Raw genomic sequence first — 11,770 nt, 5'->3', positions numbered from 1 at the left:
ATTGCATTGTTGTATATCACTGCTGTGGAAGCCGAGATTGTGTTTGACATTTAAGTGGATAAAAATGTCAGAGGGGTGCTGTTTGGGCGGACAGCTATACTGTGTTTGCCGTACACATTCATACATTATTCATGCCCTCTGGCCCATCTGCTTGCCAATATTGCAAATATTTTTTACTTGTAATCAAGCACTGTGCACTGTGTGCTGGTTGTGTGGTGCAATATCTATAACATTTCCAGCACATTGCACATGCATACAGGCAACAACAACTCTGTGGTTCTGCTCTTCTTTTAAAATTTATAGCATTTGTCAGACAATGTTCAGGGTTTTGGAAACATCATAATTATGACACACTGGGGCCTTTGGTTAGTGTATGCAGCTACAGTAAAGCGGTGTTTCTCAGTACGGTGATGCACCCCATGCTCTGGAATTGAATCCGTGCATTGATATTTGGTCATAGTTTGTTTCTGCTGGTAGGGTATTCCCCAACTTATTGCAAAATTGCAAATCTTCTTCTGTGGTTGACTGCAGTATGCATGTACCAGTGGTTTCAAGTGTTTTTACTTGGGTAGGAGTTTTCATTTTGTTTTTGCTTGTCGTCTGTGTACGGCATGCATACAAGGTGCATCTACTGGAATGGACTAACGTAAACACCTGCTTTTTTCCAGCCCTTGAGAGCATGGAAGGTTACTACTACAGGGATAATGTTTCAGTGGAGGAGTTCCAGGCTCAAATCAACGCTGCTTCTCTGGAGAAGGTCAAGCAGTACTATAAGAGACTGAGGTAGGTGTGATCCAGTGTACTGTACTTCCTGTCTCTGAGACTGTGGTGAGACCACGTCGACTGCTGTCCAAATCCGTTAAAAGCCAATGACGCCATGCCAAATGCATCCACTTCTTTTTGTCAAGATAATTCATGCTATTGCATCCCATTCACATTAGAGTGCTCCCATCAAACTTTCAGTGGAGAAAAAAAAAACAGTAAAAGGGTTCTCAGCAGGATGTCCCATATGCCGGTAGGGTGAATGAACGTTCTCCTGTCTTTTCTAAAAGAATGGTGAAATTGGGCCACCCCCTCCCTGGCTCGTATTGCGCTCCCCGTCTCGTCTCACCCCATTGAAACCAAGATCACCTACTGTAACATCTCTGTGATTGGCTGCTGCTTCTCTGCCAAATGGGATGGGAAGTGCATAATGGTTTTCCTTTCACGAGAGGCATAAGTACAGCTGTGGGAACTGCCATGCCTTTTGTCTCTGCTGCATCTTAGACCATTACCGTCGCCAGTCTGTGCCGGTTTGGATTGGACTGTTTACGTCAGTCTGAGTTTAACATGCTTTTACATTGAAAGCAGAAGTTTCCTCAGTGCTGGATAAACGGAGCCGTATAAAAGCTTCAAAGCGCCCATCTTCATTCGAGGAGCTGATTGAAGATCGGTCGTTTGCTTCTGATGACGTTTGATGATCTGAAGATAATGTGAAACTTATTTTCGCCTACAGGCTGTGCTCTCATGCTCTGCACATGTTGTGAGCATCTGTAAGGCTGTTACTACAACTGGCGTACAGTACATTTTAAATGTCTTACAGAAAACCTTTCACAACACCATCATTCCATGGTCTGTGAAATTGACTAAAAGTATTTAGTGAGAAGTGGAAATAAACGTAAGCTGTTCTTAAAGTTATTCCTGGTCGTGGACATTGCATTGTGATCAAGTTGAAATAAGTTGACACTAAAGATGTGAGGTCAGTAACATACGGTGAAATTCCTCCCTACACAAAGGGCGTAGTTGTGCTGTCCCTCATGTTTGATACTCTTGTCACCGTGAGAGTTGTATTATGCTAACGAATGCAACGAAATAAACGCAAGTTGGCTCTTTTATGAAACTCAACATTAAGTATTGCACTGAATTTGGGCTTATATGAAATCTTATATACGCTCACTAATGTCAACTTAGAAGAAAGCAAAAACAGCTGTGACACCTTTAGATGATCAATAGTAGTGGTGTTTAATTTGGCCTCAATGTCTCTTTCTGTCTTTATTGGGTGACTTGTACAGCCATTAACAGAGCACCTGCAAACAGACATCTGGTGTAGATATTGCAAAGACAATTAACTGTAATATGCTGAGTTGAGCTAAGTTCAATTGTTACTAATGAAAACCTGCCATAGCAAGAAATGATTCATTACAAAGAGAATAAGCCATATTTGTTGATATATTCAGTCACTTCCATGTCTCATAAATGTTATGAGGAGTAATATTGTCCGAAACGTACACTAAGCAACTGGGAGTAAGCTATATATCACTCTATTATTTTTGTGAAAGCCCTTGCTGATTTAATTTATCAACTAAAGTTCAATCTTATTTGGCTTACATTCTGTGGTACTTAAGGCCGACAGATTTCTTGTAGTAACTAGACACCTCCTGCCATGCAATTTGATTGGACAGACCCATCTTTTTATAGGAAAAAATAATCTTTTGTTGTGAAGCAGTCTGACTATTGGCATATTGTGCCTGTGTGTGATGCATTACATTGACTTGTGTTAGCAGGCAACTGGGGAAAAAGGGCGTGTGTGTTATGCCTTGAAAATGTCAAAGGCCCAATTAAGATACTAGAGCTGAAGTTTTGGGAGTTGGATCGCCCCAACATTCAGGAATTTGTTTGCTAAGTCTCCTCTGTATTTCTAAAGAAACATTATCGCAATGCTTCCTGAATTCCTTGATCTCCAACCAAAAGGTGACGTGGCTTGTGTTCTGTTCTGTGTCTGATGTACTGAACGGCATTGAATCTGGATCTGCTGGTCACGTTCTTTGATGCTGCAGATTTGGTACAATGTGGAGGTGAGCCTTTAATTGAATTGACAGTTGGGCCTCCCCTGCAATGATAAGCAGCTGTGTGCTGAAAGGCCACAGCTGACAAAAGCAAGGGGTGCTGGGAAAATTGCCACAGGTCTCCTTGACCGGGCTGTTGCACCCCACTTGCAGCTTGCCTGATAGTGGACCCAGAGCTAAGAAGCATTGCAAACAAAGTGTAACGCAATGCTTCAGTTTCAGATTGTAAACCTCAGCCATGCTTCACAACAGTTACTTTATTCAAAAACTCATGTTTAATCTGCAAATCTAGTGACATGCGTTGATGCTGAATATATGATAATTTAGCCTAGAAAAATGTACATTATAATTGATCAGGGTTCCTTTATTGTGTTTTAAGCCTCAATGAACAGAAGGACTTTATATATAAAACAGCTCTTCCTGCATGACATGCATACGTTGACATCTGCATTGCTGTCATCCAATATCTCAATGCGGAATGGCTTAGAATAATTGTGTTGCTTATTCTATATTAATTCAGCGTTACTAATGATATAATAATGGCTGACAGGCTGGAATTAAATTGTAGGTTTCACATATCTTTGACATTCTCAACCAGCATGCTGCCATTTAATGAACTGAAGAAAATGTTAGTTCAGCACCATATGATATGAGTTACCACACAAATCTAAACTGTCTGCATTGTGACTAAATACATACCAGACAGTAAGACAAGGCCTCAAGCTAAACCAAGTTATGAGAATTGAAATCCAGAGTCAAAGGCTTCAACATAACAGATTACCATGCAGTCATAACTGGATATTTGTTTGGTGGGGTTGAAAGTTTGTAGTGTTCATTCAGCATCGACAGTTACATTAAGGAGGCATTCTTTACAACCACAGTGGTGCATTCTTCAATCCATGTTAAATTATTTCAGAAGTTTAGAGGACTTCAAAGCTGGCTGATTTAAAGCCATGCTATGCAGGACTTTTTTTTTGCCTTGCTGTGGTCCTGTGTTTACAATCCAAGATTGTGTTTGCATCCTCCTCTGTCTTCAACCTCAGCCACTCAAAATCTTTACTTGAACCTGATAGAGATGCTGTGGCAGGACCTGACTTTAATGAAACCGTAATGCTAGCAATAGTAATAGTAATAAATTGTAATTCAAAAATGTTTTTTTTGTGTTTCCTCAGTTTCCCTTTGTTGTTTGTCTAATATAACATTTTGTCTGAAGATCTGAAACCATTCAGCGTGCTGCTCAGTAATAGAGGAAATCAGGAAGGAGGCTCATACTTTTTTTCCAGCACTGTATCTTCAGTATTTAAGCATACATTATTCTGTATTCTACATGCTTCATACGGACTGCAGAGGCTAGCCCAGCATGGCACACCATTCCCTTGTCCACCTTGTTATCCTTGGAAGGCAGCCACCCTCAGTGCAGTTTGTATGCACATTTGGTCTCAGAGCATATTCTGACTGATAACACACTCCACATATTACCAGAGTGAAAGCCTATCAGCGGCATTACCTCCGAGATGCTGGAGGGTGGCCAGACATGGACACACTCCAGCCATTAAACTCACAGCAGTCAGGCCGCATAAATCAGCCCCCCAACCTTGTATAATGAAATGTGGTTGAGGAGAGTCGTGGTGACTGGGCCAAACAGAAAAATTGACTGTTCCTTCCTCTCGTAAAAAGAACGGGGACAGAAACATAACTTTACTTGCTCACCTCTTTGAATGACGCAAAATTCCTTCTTTCATTTTGGTGCCCGTGATTTCTTTCATAATTCACAGAAAACGCAGTATGGCATATAGTATAACGATGCTGCACTCCCTGACATAGAGGGTGACCTAACTGGAAATTTGGGGTCAACCCCTTCCTCCGTGTCTTGTCCTCCATCCCCAAAACCTCACGCCTCACTCTCAAAGGTTCCCTTTACCAGCCTGTTGTTATTGATGTGAGAACAATGAGTCCTACTACACTGCAGTAAAGCTGCATAATGATGTCTAAATCCTGACAGCGCGCTAATACTAAGTCTTCGGAGTGCCTACAACCTCTGTTAGACCTGCCGTTATTTACAGTGGCAATATTATTTTTCATTTTCCTCATCTTGTATAGGCCTCTGTGGAGATATCATACGGGACGAGCATCCAAACACTATAAATCCAGACACACGAGAGGAACGCATGGTTCAACTGGAGATTTACCATAGCATTCAATTGATTCTCTGGTCCACCGGGAAGGCCTGTTCAGATTTAAGCTGTCCTGCACGCTGGAGCAGTTCAACTCATCCGGAAAACACAAATTAATCTGCGAACACATGCCAAATCCGATCCTTCCCGGTGCGTACACTATGCACAAGCAATCAAACGGGACAATGCTGTTGGGATTGGGTTTCAATCACAAGGTCATTTTGACTCATTTCTTAAAGCTATACATATGGAGAACAATGTAATATAAGCTGTGTGGCTGAAAATGGCTTAGATGGGAACATCCTGTTTAAGTAAATATCTGCTGCTTTTAGTTAGACCTCAATCCAACCAGGCATGCTGGAAATATACTGTTGTCATAATTTTGAACGTAAAGCTGTGTGCAGACATAGACAAATTTGGCCCTAGCTGGAAGAGTGCGTAGTCAGCTGTTTGTTTATTAATGTAGTCTGAGTGTGCCAACATGTTTATGTGTACAGCTCTTAGATTTATAATTTTACGGCGGTGTCATTATCATGCGTGGAGATGGCCGTGAATTGAGTCATCGAGCCACAGTAGTGAGGAGTATCAGGAGGAGATGTTGAGGCACATATGTCTGGGACTCCTTCATCTCCTCTGTACTCTCAGACAGGAGGCGCCGGATTGCTGGATCCTGTTTCCCGATTCTTCACTCTCCAGAGAAAGCTTCGCCTCAATGAACTCACTGAACCGGCACTAACGCGCACCCGGCAACAACGCTAACAAATTGCCAAGGGGACGGGCACAAAATGCTCCCAGAATATAGCCCGCCGTTGGAGAGGGAGCAGAGAAAGAGGGAGAGAGAGGGTGGGAAGACGTAATCAAAGGCAATATTATTGCGGGTCTCTGTTGATTTTCCCCTGTATTATAACATAGTCAAATTTGTTTTTGTAGGGATAATAATTGCATCAATTTATTTCCTTTGGCTTAACAGCTCTTTACTGCGATGGGAACGATGCCGGTTAGCTGTGTCTCCTATCTTTATTTCATGTGCCTATGCATTATTTATCTTACACTTCGGTTACAAGATATGCATGACTTCCATTTCTTTCTTAATTGTTTTTCTTTTGCCAGTCCTGCTTTCTGTACAGTACAGCTGAAAGGATTTCTCACTTCAGGTTTTCCAGTTATCAAACTCTCAGGTGGAAATGTTACGATCCCACATTATTGAGGGAATTTGAAGAGCTGTGCCCAGACGACCCTCACAGAGGACAGATGTTTATTGAGCCCTGTTGTCTGAATCTGGGTTATCTTGCTGGCCAGACTCCGAAAGGCCCAAATGCCTCTGGCAGGGAGGCTGCTAGGCCCCTCATCAGTCTTTCTGTTTAATTGCGCTGGGAATCACAATAGTTAAGTAATGGTTGGCACGCATGTCTGAAGCACTAATTCATCTGTCTCTTACAACTGAGCTGAAGGAGCACTCATCTCTTGTTTCCCTGCATCAGCAAGACTTCAAAGTCTGGGAATCACTGCCAAGTACAATACTGCCCCACATCCGCCACACAATATATTCAGACCCTCCATTTGGTCACAATGTGCACCACAGTTTTGGACTTTTGTGGTTGGGGCAGGGGGTTGTCGTGGGCTAGTGTTCTATGAGGCTGGCATTGTTGTGGTCACAAGATGGCAGCTGTCTTCTGGAGAATTAAGTTAAAGGGATAGTAACTTGTACAGTGGCGTTATCCCTCCTGAATTTATACGTCTGTCCCATATATTGCCTGATCATCCTTCACAGAAGTATGTTGACTCTTATTTTTAGACGATTATAGTGCAACACATGCAACCTGTGCTCCAGGAAATTGTGCTGCTGCTTCTTATATAAACATTACTGCCCACATCCTTGGGAGTAAAGTGCTTGCTCTGCATGAAAACTGGAAGAAGGAAAGAATTAAAAGCTGATATATTTGTTATATTTGATTTGTTAACAAAAAGTATACAATTAATACATTCATATGTACTCCCTCTGGAAACATAATGGCACTTTACAAGTGGTGTTAACTGCATTTTCTGGCTTTAGGCCATAAATAATCTTCAAAGGATTACCAGAACCTAGACACTGGCTCACCATTGGGCAGAACAAGGTACATCACCTCCAGGGGGGTATTTCCACTTCTGAATTCCTAACACTGATGTGATGTAACAATGTCATGAAAGCCCCTAGACCAGCTAATTTAATCTACAGCTGGCTATTTGTCAGAAGCCTTTTCTGCAAATAAAAACATTCTGTGCCAATTGAACCTATGTATTAAAACTGAAGACAACATCAACAACCGTATAAAGCAAACTATCCCTTTAAGCAAGCTTAGGAAGTTCTTGGTTATATTGTAAAGTCCACTTGGCCTGACTGAGGCTGGGCATCTGATGCAGATCGATAGCTTTTTACCCGCGGTGTACTGACCAGCCATTTAAGTCTATTAGTGGCGAAATGGACTTGGGTGATTTATGGAGCTGGGTAAACTGGGGAGTTGGTAATTGCCTGGTCAGGTTGTGCTTGGGTAATCAGTTGTGGTCAGGCTTTAATAATGACAGGAATTGGATCAACAATTTGTGCGGTTGGGTCCCACAGGAAGCTGTCAGGCGACCGCAGACGCTTGTCATTCAGAATTGCTTGCAGGACATTCAGACAGAAGGTGTTAGATACAGCTGCGGCTACTGATTTTAAGAAAACACCTCCAAGAGGGGAATACCATTAGCTAGTGGATAACGCTAGCCTTCTGCAGCAGAACTGTCATTCGAGCGAAGCTGAGCGCTTCCCACTTAACGACATTGTGAGCCTTGTAAGTATGTCTAAAGGCAGTGACTCATCATTTCAGAACTGGGTCGGTGATGTCATTGGAACAGATTTCCCTTCTCACGTCCACCATAGCTGTGTGCTTCAGGTTCTCAGGGTCTTGCTGAGAGGAAGCTTTCCAGAGTGCAAAAGCTGTCCCATGAATCGTATGGCTCTTCTGGGGCTCCTAAACTGTGAGTAGCCGGGATAAAGCAAACAGCACAGGGAAGCAAGGGCATCTTGGGGAACCCATACCTGATAAACTACCATTCTCATTTGTGTGCCTCTCACAGACTTTTCCTTGCCTGACTTTGCATCTGCACTTTTGTAGCCTTATTTACTGTGGTAAGTCAGCTGAGACATCTGCTGCCTGTGACTGAGTGAATCTGCCTTCAAACAGCTGCAAGGAGACATTTGGAAGATGTTTGTCTCATCAGACCTTGAACCTCATGGTTAATTTTGTGTATTTTACGAGTTAATTAGTTAATTGCTCCAATTTGCTTAATGGACACAATTATGCATTTTTGCAGGTGTCAGACCATGTATTAGATAAAAGCCTAATAAACATTGCACTACTGTACCAAAGACCTGAAGGACAGCAAGGTTTGCTTGCTTGTTATAAAAATGATTGACAGTGTCTTTGAGTAAGGTTGTTTTGTGCTTTTTTTTCTTACAACCAGCTGATTTTGATGTTCAAGACCTGTTCAAGGCCTTCAGAAAGTGACACACAGTTGTGGTTAGGGGAAGTGGAATTAAAACCAGGACTGTATATCATAGAATAATAGTTTAGAATTATGCTATGGATTTTTCTCCAGGTATAAAAATGCACTTCAATTGAATACTGGAAAGACATCTATTTCATAATATAACCAAACTGAATTTTGAGTAGACTGTGTGCAATGTCAGCTGCTTCTTAATTAATGTAATGTCTTTTTTTATTGACCTGAGTGCACAACACATCCCTACTTTAAGGTTCAAAGACACTTGCCATTGTGCCATGTTTGTTTTTATGTTCAGATAATATGGAAATATTAGGCCTTTAAAAGCTTTTATTTGGTTTTAAGCTTTTATTAGGCTTTTTAATGTACTATTGTTATCAGGGAGAGGGGAATCAGAAAGCCTGAGTTCTGTGTTCCCACAGACTTACTGGTTTGTACAGAGACCACTGTAAGAAAAGACTTGAAGTGTCCTTTCTTATATAAAGATGAACCAAAGTTAATGAAATGCCTCTTTCTTACTGTGTATCAGAGGTTATGTTGAAAGCAGTGCATCCCTGGCCGGCATCCAGTGTTTCCATTAGAGCTCCTTGTGAGAATTGATGAAGGGGAGCAAAAATGATTGTCCCATTAGTTATTACAGGAGTGCATTACGGCTCCGCTCGCTGCCCAGTAACCACTTCTCTGGGGCTCCCTGGCTGTCACACTCCCGGCAACCAAGAGGAGAGCGAGAGGCACAGAGCGGGCCCAAAGAATTCCACATCATTAGTCGGCGTCTGCCATTATTGTCTAATTAAACGGGGTAAAAGTGCACAGTCTCCCTCGGACTGAGCTGTTCTGGAATCCCAGTGATTACGTCCTTCATTTTGGATACCGGAGCTCATATCTTAAGCTTGTGACTAGACTTCAGGGACCCTCATCTGTCCTTTCACTTATCCTTACGTTTTTTGTTCTCTGTGATCCGAGTGCATCTGGAGTTCAGGAGCGATGTGGATTTCGAGGGCGGGAGTGCAGGTAAAAGTGACAATTTTTTCACAACGGTGGGAAAAACACGCCCCAGAGGGGAATTTTATTCCCTTTTTAATGGCTGACAGGTGTGTCTTTGAGTCGCCTATGCATGCGGGTGAAAGGAGTATTGTGGAAAAGCCACCCCTGAGAAGTATTGTGTGAGGTTCTTTTTTTTCCTACCACGCCACAGTGTCACTGTGCAACCAGCTGCTGTGCAGGACTCCCTGGCCAATCGGACAAATGTCAGGGTGGTCTGATGAATGCAGACGGAAAAGGTCCATCTGGCAGACTTGGACCTGACTTTAGTACCCGTGGTTTGGGATCATGTGACCCTCTTAAAGGCCTGAATTAATGGCCATGTTTCAGTGTCAGTGTAACGACCCTCTTAAATGCCTGATGCAGTGCCCATGACTCGATGTTATGTGACCCTCTTAAAGGACATTCGGGGTGTAGTCTCTGCACTCATGCGCAGATGTTCACCTTACAGTTATCGTTTAAGAGCATGCATTTAATTAATTAGCATGCATTCCCCTGCAAAATCAATTTGAACATGAACCACAAAAGGGCTTTAGGGGAATTTGTCAAACAGACAGTCAATGACTTTTACAAGGCTTTTTTAAGGCTTCTTTACAGGGCATCCATCTGACCTAGTTTCCAGTGGCTTTTTTGTCTTTCATTGCCCCAGGTACCTGTAAGGGCTGCTCAAAGAGTCACAGTTAAAGCCCATTGCTGGGCTACTGATTTGATTCAGGTATCCACAGTGCACAACTCCTGCTCTTACTGCTGCACCTATAGTATTTTCCGCTGCTGATCTATGTCCTCTCTTCTCTGCATACTCTATGGGGATCTGGCAACCAAAAACAAATTGAGGTTTTAAAATATTGACTTCATTTAAATTACCATAGAATGTTTCTTTTACTTGAATTTGAAATTTTTTATCTTTTTTTTTTTAATCAAAAAACATTTTTGTTAGGAAGCAGGAAGTGTAAATCCTCTTGGCATGTAGTTTTTCATAGAGCATTGCTTATGATGTAGCTACTGTATTACATTATTCTGTAAAATAGTAGAAATAAACTCAAGAAAATAGTTAGCATTTTAATTTGTGGATAAATGTAACAAAACACAAAACATTATTGTGGGGTGGTATATAAAACACAAACTTTGGTGTAAGACCTTTCCAAAATAAATATCCTCTACAGTGTTACGGTTGAAACATGTAGCAGTCACAGAATGAATGATAAGGGTTAGTGCAGGTTTGATGCTATCCAGATGAAATACTATGTACTGTACCAAGTACAGTGGGACCAAATACTCCCCAGGTTCTTAATCACTTAGGGGAAAAATAATAATCATAAAACTCTTTCCCAACATCCTAAACATAAATCAAATTTTGCCTCAATCTTAATGCTTACCATTTTCCTACATGAATTTGAACCCTTAAACCTATTTTGTAAAAAACTATTTCATGAAAAATATGAAAATGTAAACAGGCTGAGTTACATACCACTACTGAAAAAATGTGGACCATACATAATCAAAAACTCACCCTTGTCCTAAGCCTGTCCCAAGCTGGAAATATTTAACACTTACTGTTACCCTTTTCTTTACCCAAACCTTAGCACTCCAATACTAACTTAACCTATTTTCAACTGCAAAACCAAGAAAGGGCGTTTCATTAATTATGACTGTACAGGAAACACTTAGATAAAACATACAAGCAACTGTTTATACTGTGCATGGTTTTGTTATTTTCCTGTCCTAAAATGAAATTGTGTTTTTGTATTTGAAGTTAATTCATAAAAGCACTTGAATCTAATGTTTGAGTTTCCCATGTGAATAATACATACATATCTTTTTAAAGCAATTACATTGATGAAGGGTAACTGTTGAAACACAGTCCCGCTGCTATCTTTACGCTAAATCTGTCTAGCATGAACACGCTGCTGTTTAGTCTAGGCTATTCATGAGGTAGGCGTATAGTTGTGAAGTAGTTGATAACGATGTTACATCGATGTCAGGATATGATATCATACAAATCCTCAGAAACCTATCTCTTGGTGCACACATTCACAGTATACTTTGTAGGCCAAAGCGAGTTGCATATGCAGGTGTAGCTTACAAGATAAGTGCAGTGGGAGACTCACACATTTCCTCCTGCCGGTATCATACTTTTCTCTTCTTAATTGTCTCTGTCTTTTTTACATTGTTTTGTGTTGGAACCAAAGCCTCCCACACAGTAGC

The 11,770-nt window shown here is 41.4% G+C and overlaps 1 protein-coding gene across 1 annotated transcript in view; it reads left to right on the top strand.

Moving 5' to 3' along the window:
• The window catches only part of prex2 (phosphatidylinositol-3,4,5-trisphosphate-dependent Rac exchange factor 2), a 104,132-nt gene that overhangs the window by 75,587 nt on the left and 16,775 nt on the right, over positions 1-11,770 (top strand). The window contains exon 35 of the mRNA XM_061238332.1: positions 669-783. Within this exon, the coding sequence (XP_061094316.1) occupies positions 669-783 (115 nt within the window). The remainder of the gene's footprint in view (positions 1-668; positions 784-11,770) is intronic.

Source organism: Conger conger, chromosome 4, assembly GCF_963514075.1.
Source record: "Conger conger chromosome 4, fConCon1.1, whole genome shotgun sequence".
NCBI lineage: Eukaryota > Metazoa > Chordata > Actinopteri > Anguilliformes > Congridae > Conger > Conger conger.
The sequence above is the reverse complement of the archived record's forward strand: the minus strand, read 5'-3'. Positions and strand labels throughout refer to the sequence as shown.